At 54.5% G+C, this 19449-nt stretch overlaps 1 protein-coding gene across 2 annotated transcripts in view; it reads left to right on the forward strand.

Moving 5' to 3' along the window:
• Positions 1 to 261: 261 nt before the first annotated feature.
• The window catches only part of MAP2K3 (mitogen-activated protein kinase kinase 3), a 33161-nt gene continuing 13973 nt past the window's right edge, over positions 262 to 19449 (forward strand). Inside the window, exons 1-2 of one of the 2 annotated variants that reach the window (XM_051632378.1) lie at positions 262 to 333; positions 19214 to 19246. In XM_051632378.1, coding sequence (XP_051488338.1) covers positions 318 to 333; positions 19214 to 19246 — 49 coding nt within the window. In that variant the 5' untranslated portion in view covers positions 262 to 317. Of the gene's footprint in view, positions 334 to 14130; positions 14449 to 19213; positions 19247 to 19449 lie in introns of those variants that run through there. The other variant, XM_051632377.1, reaches the window with a different exon arrangement.

The raw sequence follows: 19449 nt of genomic DNA on the forward strand, positions 1-19449 counted from the left end.
CCAAAACACGAAGCGGAGACCAGGCCGCGGCAGAGACGGGCTGTCTCCGGTTGCCACCGCTCCTTGTTACCCGTCTGGATCCCCCCGGGATCCCCCGCCAGCCCGAACCGCTCCGGGGTGCGGAGCCTGCCGCCCGCCCGCCTGACTTCACCCGCACCTCCGTGCCGGAGAACCGCGAAGCTCTTCCCGCGGAAGGCGGTGGCCACGCCCCCTCCCCGCCGCGGGCCAATCGCGCTGCGCGGGGGGGGCGGGTCCCACGGCCCGTCCCGCCGCTGTTTCCCGGGGCCGCCGCGCTGGGCCGCGCTCCGCGGGCCGCCATGTCCCTGCCCAGAGGTACCGCCGGGACCGGGACCGGGGCCGGGGGGGGATGCTCTGCGGGCCGGACGGGGCCGCCTGCTCCGCTCTGGCGGAACCGGCGGGGATGGGGCTGCTGCCCAGCGCGCTGGGCCCGGGCTGCGCGGGGCCGGTTGGCGGGCTGAGGGCCGCGCTGCTCCCCGGGGCCGGGCTGCCTGATCCCGCCGAGACCGGGGCGTGTGTGCGGGGAGGGGACGGGGCGAACGGCTGCGGGGGCAGGGGGCGAAGCTGCTCCTGGGGTGCAGAACCGTAAAAATCCCCGAGTTTCATCCGCTGCTCGTGGAGCTTTTGGCCCTCAAGGCGCCCGGCGGCGTGCGAGGCTGGGGCCGCGGGCGGGGCCGGGCGGGCAGGGGTGAGGAAGGAGAGGGACGAGGGTCCCGCTCCCCGCCGCGCGTCGGGGCGGCTGGGGCACCCCCCGCTGCCCTGGGCGGGTGCCCCGCTGCAGTTTCCCGTCGTCTCCGGCTGCCGAACGTGACCGTGTGTCACGGGCGTTATTTATAGCGCTTCGCCGTGACTCAGGTGGCCCGGTGCTGTCCCCAGGTGAGCCCGGGCTGGCCGCGCCAGCCTGCCGGGATCCAGGGCGGCCGGGACACGGCCTGGCTGCTGCCCCGGTGCTCCCGGTTGCATCAGCGGAGGGAGCACCGGGAGGACGGCTGCTGCCTCTCTCTTAGCACCGGAATAAGATTCGAGGGTTTTTCCTTGTTCGGGAGTGATGCGCTGGAAACTCGCCGTCAGGAGCCATGTGAGGAGATGAACGCACCTTGGCGTGACTCTTTCCACCCCATCTCCCCCCCCCTTCCCCCCGGTCTTTGCTCTTTTTTTTTTTTTTTTTCAAATGATCCGTGTCTTAACCGGAGGGAATGTGGACCCGAGTTTCCTGTTTGCTGTGTAAGCAGGGGGTGAATCAGCAGCGATTGACGGTGCTGAGCGGAGCTGCTGACTCACGGGTGGGAAGGAGCACATGCCTCCCACCGCGGCCGTCCCGTGCTGGAGAGGGACCAGCCGGACTTCTTAAAAAGCCTCTTGCCGGGACGGGCAGAGCCCAGACCCCCGGCTCGGCTCGCGAGGGCGGCGGCAGCGCGTGGATGTGTGGATGGAGGGAAGAGGTGAGATGAAGCCCCGGGTGGGCCCGGGAGGATTGTTGGGGGCTGCAGTCTGGCTGACGGGCAAAAGGTGAGGCCTGCGGGAGCACCTGGGAGCCTGGTGCCGGCCTGGGAGGAGGTTTGGAAGCGTTCTGTGTCTGCGGGTTTCTGGCTGTGACACGTGGCTTGGTGCCCGGTTGCTCCTCGTACCACTGACAGCTCTGGGTCCCCGTCTGACCTGAGCTCCTTCGTCTCCACTGGGGCAGCATCCAGTGTGGGAATCAATCCTGAGTGCGTGTGATGCACCTGCCTACCCAGAGCTGTCTCCTCTCATCGCTCTGGCTGCTCCCTGAGCCTCCCCTGGCTTTTCAGCTGCCTCCAAGCAGGTTTGCCGGCTGCTACCCAGGGATGGTCCCGGCGTGGGCATCCACTGCTGGGACTGAGGATGCTGCCAGCAGCACTCGTGGCAGTTCCTTCTGCCTCTCCTTTAGGGCAGCCTGAATTTAAGCTAAATTTCCCTAATTTTTCTGAGGGAAGCTCAGCGAGCGGTCTTGGGTTTCTTTTCGCTAGTTGCTTTCCCTTCCTGGGCTAGAGTTGGTGAGGGTTGTAAAGGGAGGCTGCTGCCTTGAAGCTCTCAGGTTGGCTGTTTCCATGATAGACACAGACCCTGCCTGGTCATTTTGACTTAGTCACGGGGTTGTCTCCTGCCCCGGGAGTTTTTGGGATGCGCGTGGCTGGCTGTGACACGCACGATAGGAATGGTGCTGGGCCAGAGCTTTGCTTGGCTCTGCTCTAAACATAGCTAGGGAGATAAACACCTTCTGGGGATTATGTGAAGCTTTAGGAAGGATTTTGTCTTTCTTCCTCTTCCCATTGCCCATCCCTGCTTGATCCACGTTATCTCACAGGATCAGGTGTGTGGGAAAAGGTTGCTTGGTTTCGCTCTTATCTTGCCCTGTCAAGTCTGGTGTTTACTAAAATATGCAAAAGCTCCTTGTTATCTCAGGTCGCCAAAGCTCCTCGAGCTGTGTTTCACGGAATGGGTGGCACTGGGGAAAGGAATTGTCTGCAAAGCTCTGGGGCTGCCCGCGTGTCCTCCTGGCAGAGCTTTGCAAGGGATGCAGCCTCTAGCTGGGGATTGCAACCTGTGGCTGGTCCTGGATGTGATTTTCCAACAAAGTCTGCACCTTTTTTTTGGGACGATAGTTGCTGTGAAGGCAAGGGTGTTGTATCTGAGAGGTTAAAGCAGAACAGGAGGAAGCCTTGTGGAGCTGCAGCCCTCGGGTGTGTGCAGAAGCGCGGTGGAGGGTCAGTGCTAGACTTTTGTGTACAGATCCAGGCTGCTGCCTCTCCCCTGGGGCTCCTGGCATATTTTTTTGCCTGTGTATGAAGACCCGTGCATACGTTGCTGTGGCTGTTGGCTGAGGCTTGTGTGGCTCCCGGGAAGCCCCTGCTGGAAGGACAGGCAGGAGCATGTGCATGTGTCTGCTGAAAATGGGGAGTTTGCTGGAGAAATCAGCTGTGCGGCTGCAGGGAGGGAGGGTGCATGGGTGGGGCTGAAGGGAGAAGACCTGCTTGGCCTCCCCTGGGCTCACCCAGCACTGAGGCCTGAGTAATTCAAAAGCAAACCCTTCTTTTAATGGGAGAGATCTTCGTCTGGGTAGACGGGTGCAGTTGGGGAGAGAGGGCAGGACCCAGCTGGAGCCAGGCTGTGTTTCTGGGCAGGCAGCAGCTCTCCTCTGACACCGAGAGAAATGCCAGAGCTCGGGGATGAACTGGTGCTTGTTCTGGTGGTGCATCTATTCTGGGGAGGTAAATAAGCTGTGGGGACGTGTCCCTCCAGTGCCCTTGGCAGGAGCACAGCACCCTGCTGCAGTTCAGTCGGCTGTGAATCCTGTACTGTCTCATGTACCATTCACACTTCTTCTGCTGCACCACAAACCAAAACGCAGCAGTTCTACTGAAAATACAGCCAGGGCTGTGACCTGAACAACCAGGGCTTTGGCTTCAGGCTCCCATTGCCTCCAGGCAGAGCAGACACCAACCTGGTGTCACCTGGGTTTGGCAGGGCTGGGAGCTCTGAAGCCACAGAGCCAGGTTTTTATTTTAATTCTACTTGAAGCATCATGGCACTTGCATCCAATTAATTCTAACAGTTGTAGAGAGAGCTCAGCTCTTTGCTCCTGCTCTCCTCCTCATGGTGCTTTCTGCTAGCAAAACAGTGGGCACCTGGAATATATCATGTTGGACATGATAAATATTTAGCTGTGCTTCAGAGATCTATTTCCCTCCCTGGAGGGATGCTCTCCTGCTTTTTCTTTTTTTTTTTTTTTTTTTTTTTTTTTTTTTTCTCCAGTGTGTAATGCTTCTCCCTGAGGGCTGTTGCTTTTCTTTTCCAGCTCTGGGCTTCAGACCAGGACTGAGCCAAAGTTTGGTTTGCCCTTGGGCTTTGTAAAGGTGGTCATTGCTGGAGGAAACTGATGTTCTTTGTAGAGCTTCTCTCTGGGTGCCTGGTAATGGGTGGAAGTTTCTGGTCCTGGTGATTTTTTGTGACCTGAGGAGCTGCAGACCTGGGGCTCTGTGGGTTTTTGGGTGGAAGATGGTTTTCAGTGGTGGTAATAAGGTGCTGCCCGGGCAGGCTTTTTGCTCATTGGGGAGCTGGGAGAGGAACTTGTGTTTGCTGGGGAAGTGATTTTACTCCACCAACAAAAAGTTTGGGGTTTTACTGGCATGACTCAGGGCAGCTTGTGGGTATGTATGGAGCTACATCTACCCACTGCCTCTTGCTGACAAAGCTCTGTGGTGCAGGCTGAGTGTTATCCAGGGGTTTTGAGTGGGGGAGAGGGCAGAGAGGATTTTTCTATGGTGGAAACTGGAAATTTCTGCTCAGTTTTCAGCCTGGGAGATACGATATCTCCCCACAGGCCCTTATCTGTGTGGGGACGATGCTGCACTGATACTGTGGGAGCACTGAGAGTCTAAATGTTTGTTGCCCCAAGGAATACCTGAATTACTGGGCACACTGCAGCTATCCCATGTGTCATGGTAGTGTCTTGTGGCTCAGCTGGCCTTGGTTTGCAGTGGATCTGAGCCTCTGCTCCCTTTTCTGGAGCTGGGATGGAGCTCCCTGCCTGCACCTTTCTCTTGCAGCCACTTCTCTGTCCAGCAAAAGGCTGGAGCAGAGTTGCTGCCCATGTGGGATGCAGGGGGTTATGGTGTGGCTAAGGGGAAGGGCAGGATTTGGGAATTGTGTGGTTCCTGGGGGTAGGGAAGGGAGGGAATCATTCTCTAATGCAGGGGGAGATTCTAGACCTGCAGTGGGTTGAAGGTGAGAGCGAGGCAGAACCTCTTCAGTATCCTTTCTCCCAGTAATCCTGTGCTGTGTTGTCCACGTTGTTTAATTAATCCATGGGCTTAATACCACGGAGCCCCTTTGTGTCTGTCCTATCAATCTGCTGCAAGAGAAGATGAGCAGCCCTTTGGGGTGCACTTTGAGCACATCCCTTTCCAGCCCTGGAGGCTGGTGGGCTTTTCTGTGTGGCATGAGTTTGTGTTGCTGCATCTAACATAGGGAGAAATGGGGAAACACGTGAATCCCAGGCCTGAAGGTCAGGAGGGGTGATGGAGAGCATTGTCCTGGGCTGGATGTCACGACGTTGTTTCCAGGAATTACTGCAGCTGGTCCAACAGCTTTTGGGTGAATTAAGCCAGATTGTGTAAAGAGACACCCGAGCTTGTTTTTAAAGACATTCAGTGCTGGAATTTGGTTTCTCAGAAAAGCGAGTGTTGTGACCCTGGGGAGTTGTTTGGTGCACGGGGGTGTGGTGCAGTGGGATGTCTCTGCCTTGGCCTTGGGAGCAATGGCTTCATATCCCTGGAAAACCAGTGAGGGTGATGGTGGCCTGGCTGTTGCCTCCTTCTCTGGGAGCTGGCAGGGGGCACAAGGAGGGTCTAGAACCTGCATTTCAAGTGAAAGGATTTTTTTTTTTTTTTAAGATACATTTCTGTTAAAAACATAACTTGAGTGGAAGAGGAGGCAGGATGAGGAGGAGACAAAACTTACCAGAAGTTGTTTGTAGAGCATCCACCCTTCCTCCCCCCACACCACCACCACCAAAGGAAAAAAAAAATAAATCTACTTTTGGAAAGGAAGAAACCTCCAGAGTGCTCAATACAAGTAATTTCCCATCAGAGGCTGCTAACCTTAGCTGTGGTTTGGCACTGGCATCAGGCTAACTACTTGTATCCGATGAACCTCTCTGGGGATGATGGTGCTTGCTCCCTATGCTTGTTGGCTCTTGGAAAATCTCATTCCTGGGAGCTGCCTGTTGAACACCGAGTGCCCCTTGTCATGGGGTGTTTCTGCCCTGCTGTCTTGTCTCCTGCCTTGTGCCTGTTGGATCTTGAGGAAAGCAAAAAGCAGCTTTTGATGATTGTATTTCACACCCATAAAGGCCTCAGGGACTTCCAATAAGGAATATGTAAAGCCCTGCTGCTGAGATGAGGTCCTGCTGGCATCTCTTCGGTGATGGTGGGAGCTGTGTCCTCCCTGACCACCTGATGGTGACGGGTTCAGGTGACCCAGGGTGCAGGGCAGAGGGACAGGAGGGGAAGAAGCCCATCGTCAGGGCTTGGCAGGTGACAGTCATGTGTGTGACAGATCATAAACATGCAGGGCTGGTTATGTGGACAGGCTGGGGGTGGTTTAGGGGAAGATGACAGGGTTATCTAGGGAGTGTCAGCTTGTCTGGGCTTGCAGGCCAGTTAGATACTGCCTTGTGGTCTGTGTGTGTGTGTAAATTCCCTCCTAGCCCAAATCTGGCAGGGAGAGGCTGAGGAGGCAGCCTGCTCGTGCTACAGGAGCTGCCTACGGCGGGTCAGGTGCTGTGGCCCCCCAGTGCTGCAGCCTGTCCTGGTGTGTGTTACCAGCAGCCCTTGGAGATGGCACCATCCTGTCCCAGCTGGCGGGACGGCATTTGTCTTAGATGTCCTCTCCTCCTGCACGCCTCTGTTCCTGCAGGAGTGTTTCCTCATCAAGGTAGAGAAGGGCAAACACAACACATGGTGGAGGTGTTTTTTGCTGTAGGACAGAGATCTTGGTTTCTGTGGTGTTGGGGTGGGAAAGTTGAGGCTGGAGAGGGAGATGATGCAGCAGCAGAGCACACAGCCCCAAGGACGGTCCCTCTGAGTCAGCCCTGAACGTGTGCCCCATGGCACAGGGGGGTGTGTTGTCCTGAAGGATGTCTTTGCAGCTTGTCACTAAAAATGAAGTGGCTCTTTTTTTTTTTTTTTTTCCTCTGAGTGCCAGGTGTGCTGTCACCATCAAGGCTGTTTAAGAAAGCTGCTCTGCATAGTTAAAAATCCCCTGCCACTGCGCAGCGCTTGGTTTCTCTCCTGACGTGCTGCCAAGTTGCACCTCAGCCAAAGATGAAATGACCTTGTGCTGATACATTGCTTTGGCTGCTCTTGGTCATCCTCCAAGCACCTTTAGAAGGTGCTCAGGGGGGGTAGGTGGCAAGTCCAGCTCCACGTGCCTGTTAGTAAAACCCCGTGGTTGCACCCAGAAAATCCCTGCTGGCTCAGGGCAGGGCAGCGCTAGGCATTCTGGTGTCTGTGCACGTGTGCTGGGCTGGCTTCCAAGGTTTCCCTGGTCTCCTCAAAGCTAAAATCACCCACCCTGTTCTGGACCCACACCAGCTTGCCCATCATGCTCCCTGCCAACTGCTGTCCCCATCCGTGGGAGCTCGGTGGTCAGAGGACCCAGATGATCTCACAGTGCAGAATAAAAGGATACAGGTGCCTGGGGTGGGATGTGGGTGGAGATGCTGCCAGGGTACAAGCAGGGACCTTACCAGCCTTTGTGCTCCAGCTTTCCCTCTTTGACATCACCTCTTTTCCTTTAAGCTGGAAGGAGCTACACGCTGCCTTAAGGCTGCCAGAGAAGGAGGCAGCAGTGGGTGTTTTAGATCTGCTTCCACAGCCCCGTGTTCTCCCTTTGTTAGCGTTTGCAGCCCCATTTCCTCCAGGTTTTTGTTTCATCCCTGGGTTAGTTTGGCTGTGAGCATCACTTGCCTGGAGCATCAGTGGGGATCACTGGGTGCCAGAAGATGGCTGGCACCTGGCTGGAGTTATCCTCTGAGCTGAGGATACCCATGGCTGTGCCATGGCCAGGCTGCCTCTTGTCTTCTGCAGACACTGCTCTCTTGCCCAAGAGAAGCTTTTTGCAGGTATTAGTTACACCTGCCCCTGCCTGGTTTGTTGAAGGGCACCTGGGTGATGAAAGAAAAGCAGAGGCTGGAGGAAGATGCCTCTGGAATTTGCCAGGCAGAAATTGTGGGTGAATATGAATTAAAACTTGCCAGCCTTGTGTGTGCTTTGCTAAGGTGCTAGAAGACAGGTCGGCTCTTCGTCCAGTGGCTCAGCTGCACGCGTGGTTTCCTTTTCTGTGTACATTCCAGGTTGCTGCAAGAGTTTACCCTTAATTTTGGATCCACAAAGAATTTCTGGTTTGGTAACTGTGGATTTCCCCGTGGGGTTTCACAGTTGCAGCTCAGGAAGGGAACCGGTGTGTAGCCGTGGCAGGGCAGGGAGCCAGCCTGGGCTTCCCTTCATCTTGAGCAGGTTGGATATTTCACACATCTTCCAGCTCCTCTCCTTACCTTCTCCCTTACTCTTTTCCCCAAACTGCTGACGTGCAGCTTGCTCTCCGGGGGTGAAGGGGATTTTTTTTTAAATGTATTGTTTCTTATTTAAATGGGAAACAGTTCTTGGAAGCCCTAAGTGTGCCCCACGAGGAGCTGCAGGCTGAGCTGTGCTGAGTCACAGCCTGGCAGCTCTTGAGCTGGAACGTCAGCCGGATGTGTTGGGACCAGCTCATCTGCAGAGACCTCTGGCTTCCTGGGACAGGGTGGCAGCTCTGTAATCCGGCTTTACTAGGAAAAACCTGCAGGGCTCACTTCCCCTGAGCATCTCAAAAACTGCAGTGCAATAACTGGGTTCGAGAGAAGTAGACTTTGAAAGTATGTGGTGCTTCCCTTTATATGTAGATATCTCTCACTCTCTCTATATATATCTTACTTTATAAGATATATGTAGGTATATCTTACTGATCATACTGTAACCTCCTGAGCAGTGGGAGGTAATCTGCACCTCTTGGACATGGGACATGTTTTGGAAACGTGAACAGGTATCTCTCTGTCCTCTGGGGCAGAGGAGCAGTGATGGGAGAAAAAGGGTGCAGGTCAGAGGGGTGGTGGTTAATGCCAGGAAAAGAGGCTGCAGGTCTTACTCCCTGCAGCTGAGCTCTCCTGGGGGTTTCAGGAGCCAGCTCTCCCCTTGCTATACCAGCTCTTTCTCCCAGCCCCTGTTGCAAGCAGGTTGTGGGGACCAAAGAGGTCACCTGCCACCTCTCTTCACTGGGGAGCATGGTTAGTGGTTAAGGCTGAAGCTTTTCAGCTGGGCGCTGAGGTTTGTGTGCTGTAACAGGCTTTACATGGGGATAAGGATGAGCAGCGGCCTGAGGGGAAATGGACAGTCTCCATATTCCCTGGTTGCTCTCAGCCTGTGGTTTTCTTTTGTCTCATTCAAAAAGCCTGGAGAAGCCTCTTGGCTCCCTGTTCACCTCATGATGGGGTGGATTTTTCTCTCAGTGGAGGAACTGGGGGCTTCAGCTGGCTGTGTCTGCTTTGCACCAGCTCTCTGGTGTGATGAGCCCTTTCCGTTTGTGACTCCTGCTCGGAGGCAGGCAAGGAAAAGGGATGGCACCAAAGGTTCACCAAAAAGAGCAAATAATTGGTGTGGGACAGCAGGAGATATGGGGGAGTGAACTGTGCCGCTCACCTGCTGCTTTCCATAAGCCACCAGATTGGCACCCTGCTCCAAAAGAGATAATCAAAGGTTCTCCCTGCTCCTTCAGTCTGGATGCAATGCCAGGTCACTGCTGGAGGTTGGAGGTCTTCCTCTGAAGATCTGCAGGTTTTGTCTGCCTGAGCCACAGCAGCATCCCTGGGGCATCCTGGGGTGGTGGAGAAGCTCCTCTTTCCTGAGCTGTGCCTGGGCTCTTCCTGAGTTCCTCTGTCCCAGTTTGGGGAGTGTCTTGGCATGGATGTAACTGAGGAAAAACACAGTAAAAATTGCATGTGAGCTGGTTAGGTCTGTTGGGCATAAACGTGTGTGTTGGTCCAAGTGGGCAGAGCGCGGGGTCGGTCCTGCCTGTGTTATGGCTGGTGGGGGTGGACAGACCTGTCCTGACTCCTGGGTCCCCCCAGCCCAGTTTGCAGCATCTGCAGTGAAATAACAGCCCTGAAGCCTGTGAACTGTGCACGCTTGGTCCCCAGGCACTGGGAGGTGAGAAGCACCAAGCTACAGGATGTCACCCTCCAGGTCCCAGAGGGTCACATCACTGAACCATTGGAGCAGCTGCCTGCTGGTCTCCAGAAAGTCCTGCCTGAAAACCCCTGGGCCAGGGAAGCACCTGGGGCAGTCTCTTGTTTCTGCCCTTCTCCTGGAGCAGGCAGCTGCAGACATTGTGGCCTCCCTTGTTTTCTATTTCCCTTCCCTAAATTCCATTTTCAGATCAGGTGCCTGCTCTGTCTTACATCACTTGTGGAGATGAAATTGCTGTATCCCTGCCCAAAAGAAATTGGAGGGAAGATGGTAGAAAGCTGATCTTTCTTTATTTTAAAATAATTGCATTAGAAGCAGAGAGGGAATACTTTGTTGTGTTGTCAGGTTTACAGAGTTTTAGGGACACCTGGAAGTACTTGAATTGCACCAGTTTGGATAGAAAAAGTGTGTCTGTTGACTCTGGAGTTAAGTTACAGCTGACACTTAAAAAGTAAAATTACTCTCTTCCTTTCTCAGGAAGAAAAATAGCTAACGGTGTGCCTCCTCTCAGGCTGACCTATTCCAAAAGCAATCTGAGTTTTCTCTCCTGTCAGGAAATTGTCCCCATCCATTCCAAACAGGTTTTATTTTTTCATGGCTTTGCCTATGAGCTGGGAAGTCAAAGGGAGCAGCATTGCAGGGCTGGGTACCTGCTGGCAGGGAGACGGGCACGGGTGACAGTGGTTCTGCCTCTTCCTTTTTCTCTGGTTTGTTTTTAGCATCCTCTTTACTTCTCTCTAAGCACCTTCTCCTTTGCCTTCTCCTAACAAAGCTTTGGGGCTGGGATTGCTTCCAGACCTCTTGTCTCATGGCAGCAGTGCAGTGTCTGCAGCTGGGTCGGTGCAGCCCGTGCTGGTCCCACGGGATGGTTTGTGGCCATGGGTGTCACGCTGGCCGTGCACCCCATGGGCTGGCTGGGCCTGCAGAGCTGCCCAGCTCCATGGTTCCTAGTGACCTGTGGGTTGGGTTAATTACCCATCCCAAGCATTTTCCCACCACCCCCTCCTCCCCTCAGTAGGTCTGCATTGGTGCTGCACCACAGCTGAGCTTTGGGGAGGTGCAGCATCTGCTTTTTTGGGGAGGAAACCCAATTGTACTGATGGATTCAAAGGACAGTCCCCAGCCCTGCTGAGGGTGCTCTGCCTGCAGCCCAGCTCAGTGCCTGCTCTGAAGAGGTGTCCCAGTGACCATAACCACCTTCAGACTGGGGGGTTTTGCACAAGCTCTAGTGCAAAGCAGCTTGACTCTTGGCACGTGGCGATGTGTCCTATAAAGGCTCAATGCAAACGGTGCCTTTCAGCTTCCTAAAGGCAGTCTGGTCTCTGCTGCCATGTGTTTCTTGGAGTGGAGCCTCCACCATCACAGGGCTGCAGGATAGCAAACTGCCACCTGGGAACAAAACTCAAGCGTTTTTTTCCAGCCCTCGGGGTTGTGCAGGTAACCTAAAAATACAGCTGGAATGTGCCTGGGCGGTGACATCCTCCCGGAGCTGCGCCCCGGCTCGCCACCGCGTTATCTGGCTGGCACACAGAGCCCGGGTGTGGTTCCCAGCCCCAGAGGTGGCAGCGGGGATGTTGGCAGCTTTTGCTAATGTGCCCATCCCCACATCCTTCACTGGGTACCAGGAGGTCACCCCTTTCTCCCTTGCACCCATCTCACCCAGCCCTGGTGGTACTGTTGGTGTGACATCCTGCTCCGCGAGGAGATGAGCCACGTGTGGTGTTGGTGATTGATTGTCCCCAAGCACCATCCGAGGGGATGAGGAAGATGACCCTGTTCCCTTTCCGATTGGATTTGGTTCAAAGGCTTTGTTTAAAAATAGAGCTGCCATGAGAGTTTCCAGGCTGTGGGTCCCATGCATGGATCGGGCACGTGGGGCTTTCCCATGGGAGGTGCACCTTGTTCGTGGAAAGGCAAGTGCACCCTGGGTGAGAGGCAGTGCCTGTGTAACAGCCTTGGCTGGGGAAGCTGCTGCAGTTCCTGGTCAGATGTTGAGGTGTGAGCATCAGGTAGCATGGCCCTGGGATGATGCAGCCAGCTGGTGTGTGGACTTTTCTTGGATCAGAGGGAAAGGGGTATCCTGTGAAAATCACTCCCTCCCCTGGTGAGGCAGTGACTCTTCTTTCAGGGCAGGCGAAACTGTTAAATTTTTGCTCAACCCCAAATACACATCTATGAAGAAGAAATTCTTTCCTGTGAGGGTGGTGAGACACTGGCCCAGGTTGCCCAGAGAAGCTGTGGCTGCCCCATCCCTGGAAGTGTCCAAGGGCAGGTTGGATGGGGCTTGGAGCAACCTGGGCTGGTGGGAGGTGTCCCTGCCCATGGAAGGGGTTGGGACTAGATGGTTTTTTAAGGTCCCTCCCAACCCAAACCAGTCTGTGATTCTATAAAAAGCTCCTTGCTGACCCCACATGGGACATTGTTTTGCCACTCATGGCTCAGCAGCTCATTTCCAGTCCCTGACTGTGATGGTGACCCAGCCTGAACCAAACTGGTCTCGGGAGACGCTGCCTCTCCGCAGGGGAAGGGTGGGGAGAGGGGCCTGATGTTGGCAGGGCACTGTTTGAGCTCATTGCTGTTTTTAAGGGTGTGCTCTTCCACTTATTCAAGCCAGCCCACTGGCAGGAGGCTGCTGGGAGCCATCCTTGTCCTCAGCTCTGCCCTAGTGTCCCTGGACCTGCATCAAGTGCCTTGGCTTCTCCTTGTTGCATGATTTGCTCCCTGGCTTCCCTCCCCAGTTTTGAGGTGACATCCCAGCACTGAGGGGCAGGGAGGGTTCATTAACACCAGTGAAACACTTGATGCCTTTTGTTCCTCTGGGATTATCTGTAGCACATAAAAGGCTGGATGATTAATGATGGATGTTGTGCGTCTTTCAAGGCTGGGCAGTTCCTACTGTGCTGGCAAACTTCTGCTTGAGACTTGAAAGGATGCTTGGCTTTGTGGTTTTTGTTGTGGGTTTGTTGTTGTTTGGTTTTTTTAAATTATTTTTCTTATGATCCTTCAAGATGCCCAGAAGCTCTGCTTCCCACTGACCCTGCTCCTTGGGCACTGACACCCAACAAGACTAATTCAAAGGAAATCAAAATCAAAAGTGCTCCCCGTCCCACCTGCTGGGCTAGGGACTTTCTGCTCCAAGGCAGCATTTGTGGGTGTCTGTAAAAAGATCCTTGGAGCCTCTTATGCCTGAGTCAGGGAATTATCTGTCAAGCCAGGGAGTTAATGACAGGAGGACAATGCAGCACCGTCCTTGCTGGGGACGGGTGCCGGTGGCTCCTGGTGCCGTCTGCGATAGCAGCTCCTGCGTCAGCATCCCCTGTGTGCTGATGATCTGTGCCTGAAACTATACCCTGGGAGTGGAAACACGCCTGAGAAAATATCTTCCGCAGTCCTTCTGGGGCTTATATAAACACTATTAAAATTAGAGTCACTCATTATGTTGGTATGTGCGTTTACCTTGACCTCTGACTTTTCTGCCTGCAAATGTGCGTGGCCTGGCGGAGCCGACAAGTTAGGGAACGGCTCGGGAGCAAAGGGAGGCGTTTCCTATAATTAGCTGGAGGTAAAGAAGCTGGTACAGTATCTCCCCTCCAGGCTGACAGGGAAATCGAACACAAACCTGCAGCCTGTCAGAGCCCAGTCTGGCTTTGATCAGGAATGTTGGCACTGCCTTCTGCTGGGCTGGTTTTGAGGGAGTTGGCCACGACTCTTCTCGCACATGTTTGCAGAGAAAGGGATGTTTGGGTTTTTTCTGTTTTTTCCACTCCTTCATCTCTCTCCCTTCCGAATTACCACCCAAATCCATGGAGCAATTTCTGTTTTGCCACCAGAGCTGCCGTCTCGGCTGTCACCCTGGAATAGCTGCTAAGCTTTGTGCTGATATTGTCATGGAACAATATTTCTACTATTTGTTGTGGTAATAGTTGTTAGTGGCAAAGCAATTAGCGTGTCACCTGCAGCGTAAAGAAATGTGACCTCTTTCTATCCTGGCACACCCCCTGGGAGCCAAAACCAGTGAGCCTGGGCTTTCCTCTGCTCTGGTGTTCTGGGGGGCAGCAGGACTGTCCTGGAGCCAGGGTTGCTCTGGTGGGATGCCTGGGAAGGAGGATGGAGGAGGCAGGAGCAGGCTCTGCTTGCAGCTTGGGGTTGAATGGTTTAATTTGTCGGAAGAAAACGTGTCCCCCTGGGATGCGCTGGAGCAGTTCAGCCTTTCAATGGCTCCTGGAGCTGGAGTTGGCTCCCCCCAGTTTCCTGTTGACGTCATCTGCTATTTCGCTGCTGCAGTTTTTACAACTGTTGAGCTTTCAAGGGTAATCGGAGCCCAGACCGGCCAACCTCGGCAGCTGCCGATGAGGGAACGCGGCGCTACCTTCCCCGGCTGCCCCCGCTTGCCTTCCCTGCTGCTCCGGGAACACCGGGTGAGCAGAGCTGCGTGAAGCCAGCAAGCACTTCAGGCCATGCATTCCCCCTGAAAATAATCACCAGTGCTTGCAAGAAGTGCCGTGTGCTGGATCCTGCGGGATTCTTTTCTTCTTCCCCTCCCTCCTCCAGCCGCCCCCATCCCTCTCTTCTGCCAGGCGTGCCGGCGTTGTTCTTCATTTCTGGGAAACCATGGACAAGAAGCAAGGTAGATGTTGCAATTTCCAAAACACGTGGTGGGGGAAAGCGAAAGGCTGATTCTGGTGCTAAAAGGGGCTGTGGAACTTTTTTGGGTCCCTCCACGTGGTTTTACTTTCTGCTTGCTTGGGCGGGGGGTTGGCGTTTGCAGCTGGGGCTCTGTTCTGAAAGCGCTGGGAACTTGCATGTTTGGGGGGGGATGTTTGAAAACTGGCATCTTAATTGTAAAAAAATAAATAAATAGTAAAGCCTAGCGTGGCTAAAGGAAAATATTTGGAGGGTAAAGTGAGCTCCTGGCTCTGGTTTTGGTTGCATTCCTGGGACACAGGGTTTTCCAGCAGCTCTTGCATGGTCGTCTGTTCCTGTTGCACTGAGAAGGCGGGTGCTCACGATGGCCCTGGCAGTCAGGAGCTCTGATTCAGCATGGGCTGACAGGTCGTTTTGGGGCTGCAAGGGGCTTTTTCTGGAGCGTGTTTTTTTCCTCCTCCTCACTGAGTTTTTGCAGAAGTCGAGCGTGGGGCGGCGATGACCTGCAGGAGCCCCGCTCTGCAGCCGGACCTTGGCTGGCTGATGAGTGATGGCTTTTAGCAGGTTGAGAGCCCTTTTTCCACTTCCACAGATAGCTTTTTCCACTCTCAACAGTGGAAAATAGCACAAAGTGTGCCTCTGAGGAGGTGGCTCTCATGACCAAAGCAACCAAATTCCCCTCTTTGCTTTGCACCCTGCCTCTAATTTATCTATTGAATTCTTTTTTTTTCCTCCTTGATGCTTTTTTGTTCCAGCTCTTTCTTTGCAGCAGGGCTGGGATCCACCCTCCAGTTCTCTGCCCCATCCATGGCATCTGAGTCTCCTCCTTGGATGGAGGAGAACCGGGATTGCATCCAAAACCTTTGCCCCAGCGCTACCAAAGTGGTGCGGCTCTGGGAGCAGCTTCCTGTGCTGCAGCCTTCCCCAGGACTTCACCTGTGGCTGGAACTGGAGCCCTGGGGAGGCAGCAGAGAGGTTTCATTTCAAAGGTCGGCTCAGGCAAATAGTTTTATTTACAGTTCTTTAGATTGTCCTGTTCATTTCTCTCCACCTACGCCAGCAGAGTGGGAAGGATAAACCTCCTGGGGAGAGGTGCAGCTTAGTAGGACTGAAGTCGGTGGTGGCAAAGACAAGGATTCAGATGTTGAATTAAGCAGTTCCAGGAAATGTCTGTGTCAGTTCTTAGCTGGTGGAGAAAAATAAATAAATTGTGAGGCTTTTTTTTTCTTGGTCTCTTTAGGAGGAAATGGTTCCTTTCTTAGCATAAAGGATGCAGTTACGTGCCTGCAGCATCACGTGGGTTACAATTTCAGCAGCACCAGGAACTTCTGTCAGCTAATTTCCCCTGCCTGGGTTGAAGGCACTGTGCTGTGTGTCCCTGCAGCTGGCAGCCCCTTCTGCTGCCTGCAGAGCCCTGGGGCTTCCAGAGATAGCCAGGACATGTGTCCCCAAATCCCCTTGTCCCTCTGAAGCCTTTTTGCCCCCCTGGAGGGATCTCTAGAGGGGGAGCCTTGTTGCTCTGTGCTCAGCCACTCCTCTTGCAAGAGCCCTGTGCCCTGGGAAACCTGCATGTTTCCAGAATTTTCAGGGGATATAAACCATTCTTCATGTTACAGCAATTCCTCCTGCACCCTACCAGGATCTCAAATGTGGGAGAAATGGTGCTGAGGCCTTGCTGGTGAGAAGGAGCAGTTGGCAGCTGCCTGCAGAGGTTAAAAGCAAATGCTGCCCTGGGATGTATTCAGGACAGAAGGGCTTGAATTGCAAGGTCTTGTCACCATGCCCATCCCACTGCCTTTTTGTTCCTCCCATTTTATTTTTCTCCCCCCTTCCCCACCTCTTTTCTTTTTTTCCCTGGCTGTGCACAAGGGGAAGTGGTGCCTGCCCACTCAACCTCTGCTTGGCCAGACCCTTGCTGTTGCTGCCAGCAGTGGCAGAAGCTTGAAGCAAGAGTCCAGACCAGCCTGCAAGGTGCTGGAAAGCTGGTGGGAAGTTTTGGGAAAGCTGTGACAGGCAAATCCAATCTCCCCCTCAGCTCCCCTGGCTGCAGGGCAGCATAGTGACTGATTTTATTCCTACAGGCACGGGCCGAGCTGGGTTCTCCACTGGTGGCATAGACAGAGCCTGGGAGTGGTGGCAGAATATCTCCTGTTTAATCAGTGCTTTTTCAGGTTGGAGCTAGGAAATGGGTTTTGGGGCTGGAGTGGCAGGGCAGGAAGGGAATTGTCACTGACCCTGGCAGCATGATGCTCGCAAGTGAAGGGCAGTGGTTTGGGAGTGCAAGGAAGTGGGCTGATGTGCAGGACCCCTGTTACAGAATTGTTCCCAGGGTATGATGGATGCACAGAGCTGATAAATGACTCCTGCAGGGTGCAGGGGATCCCTAATGAGGAATCTCTCTGTCCCTCTCTGCCCCATGCTGGCAAATCCTCCTGCTTGTGAGCTCAGACTCCACTGAACAACACACCCCATTGATTCCCAACCCCAGGCTGGGGACTCCCAGCTCCCTCTGGCCTGGCTCTTGCTGCCGGGGGTAAGGAAGGATAGATGCCTGTCTTGGGGACCCTGTGCACCCTGCTCCCGCTGCGTGAGTCACCGCGCCACGGCTGGCGCTGCCGGGAGAGCCGGTGGCACAGACGGTGCTTTGTGCTGGCTGCAGGATTGCTATGGCAATGGGGGAGAGGAGAGCAAACAGATTAAGCAAAATACCAGCTGGGATGGGGGACGTTTCAGGGCTTGGTGTAGAGGTCTGGCTGGTAACTGCCTGGGATGGCTGTGTGCAAACTGCTGTCTGTGTTTCAGAGCAGGTCGTGGGGGAGAAGTGCTGCGTGCAGGGCTTCCAGGCAGCAGGGAGTGAAATCCATCCCCCTGGATGGGCTGGGATGTGCACCCAGCATGAACTCCCCAACTTGCCTGGGTGCAGAAGGACTCTGGGAACCGCACTTTTTAGGTTCTGTGGTCAGCCCCCCACACTGGGTAGCGAGAGGCTGGGTGTGGGAAAGGGCGGCATTTCCCAGCCCACAGACGGTGTCTTCCCTTCGGCTCCGCTTTGCGTTTGCTCCTATTGTTGCTCCTCAACCAGGTATTTGCACAGTGTCAGCAGTGGACATGCTGGGCTAGTGAGAGGCCCCCTTCTAGCCCTGCTGGGTGAGTGATGGGGGAGAGAAATGTACAGGCTCACAAATTGGAAGCCAGGGGTGTTGTAAGATGGTCAAGCCTCCAGAGATGGTTTCCAGCCAAGTGGGACCAGTTTGGGGGGGAGCAGCTCCCTGGCTGGTTTCTTTGAGCTGGAAGTTCACATCACTCCCATAACTCGTGGGAACTGCTGGTTCCAGACCTTATGGACCAGCCCTGATGCAGGAAAGATGGCAGATAAGATGGGGATATGGACTGATCTGTGCTGATTCTGAATTGATCAGTGTTGATTCCCTCAGCAGGGAGGGATGCTGCTGGTCTTGCAGCTAGGACCTTTGCAGGATCTTGCAGAATAGATTTCACCTGGAGCCTCAGAAGGGTTTGAGTCTGGGGAAGGATGGGACTGGAAAAATGGGTTTCAGGCACCCATCTTAGCTGAGGCATCTGCAGTGAGCAGGGGACAGGGATGGAGACAGGGACTGTGTGCTGGGAACATGCTGGACATGTATCGTCCTTCTGTCTTGCTGCTGCAGGAGCTCTTGCATGGTGCTTTGTCTCCTGCTGAAATCCCAGCTCTTTGCCTCTCCCCTCCCTTCCCTGGCACCCTTTGGAATGCTGGACTTTGTCCACATGCCTGTTCTTGGGAGCCAGGCAAGTAGAAGCTGTTTTGAAGGACTGTCCAAGGCCACCCAAGCCCTCTGCTCCCTGCCTGGAGCACACCTTGCTCTTTGTGCTTTTTAATGCATCTTCCAGGTCTGTGCAAGCCAGAGGCACCTTCAGCTGCAAAGCACAGTGGCTCCCTCATCTCTTTAGGGGGATCAGGACTTGGAGGTTCTCAGCTGTAACCCTTCAGCCCCCACCCCAGCCCCTCATGATCTGTTTTCCAGCGAGCTGGGGTAGGTGGAGAGCTGGTGGCTGTTGGAGGAGCTGGCTGGGGCTTCAGTGATTCTCAGCCTTGCACAGGTCTCCTCTGCCCATTGCTGCCCCTGTGCTGGTTTTCTCTTGTCTCTGGGATTCATTTGCAAGTGTTTGGGAACCCCTGGACCTGTCTGAGCTCTGTTTCTCTTGGCAGCAGTGGGTTGTTTCTTCTGTGCTGTTTGGAGTTGGGGAGGAGCAGGAAGAGAGCATCTTCTTGCCAGTCACTCCTGATAGGGTCCTGTCTTGTCTGGTGGGGTCTCAGCCTCTGCCAGCCTGGGTTTGTGGCCAGTTTGCTACTGGTTCTTATAGTCAGCTCGTGTCTAGTTTCGTCCTGGTTTCCCTTTGTTGGGTGTCAATTGTCCCCTCTCCTGCTGGGAGTGACTCCTTAGTTTTGCTGGAGGTCTGGTGGCTGTCACCTTCTGTGCCACATCTGACCCACACTGCAGAAGGGGTCTGGCTCTTTGCAAGAAGGCCTGGATGGGGGCAGGGAGGAGCTGGACAGGGAGCGTTTTCAGGAGCATCCCTAATGGTGTGGGGACCTCTTGTGGCTGGGGAAACGGGGATCGGGCCAGGCTGGGCTGGGCAGCCCTTCTGCATCCCTCGGATTGCTCTCCTTGGGACCCTGAGGGATGCAGGGCTGGCACTTGGCTCCTTGGGAGCTTGAAGGCTGAGCCAATATCCCTCTTCTCTTGCAGATTCCAAAGGATCCTTGGAGCCGCACAAACCAGGTGAGTGCCCAGCAGATATTGCAGCTTTAACCTGTCCCCTAAACATCAGCAGTTAAAGTCCCCCAAACGAGAGGACTGTTAATAGCCACGAAGGGTAAAGATCAGTTATGGGGTGCCTGGGGAGCACTGTGAGGAGGTCCTTGGCTGCAGGACTTGGAAAATTGTCTCTGTCAGTGCACCCCTGGGTATTGCTGCAGGCAGGT

Source organism: Apus apus, chromosome 14 (genome assembly GCF_020740795.1).
Source record: "Apus apus isolate bApuApu2 chromosome 14, bApuApu2.pri.cur, whole genome shotgun sequence".
Classification (NCBI taxonomy): Eukaryota; Metazoa; Chordata; class Aves; order Apodiformes; family Apodidae; genus Apus; species Apus apus.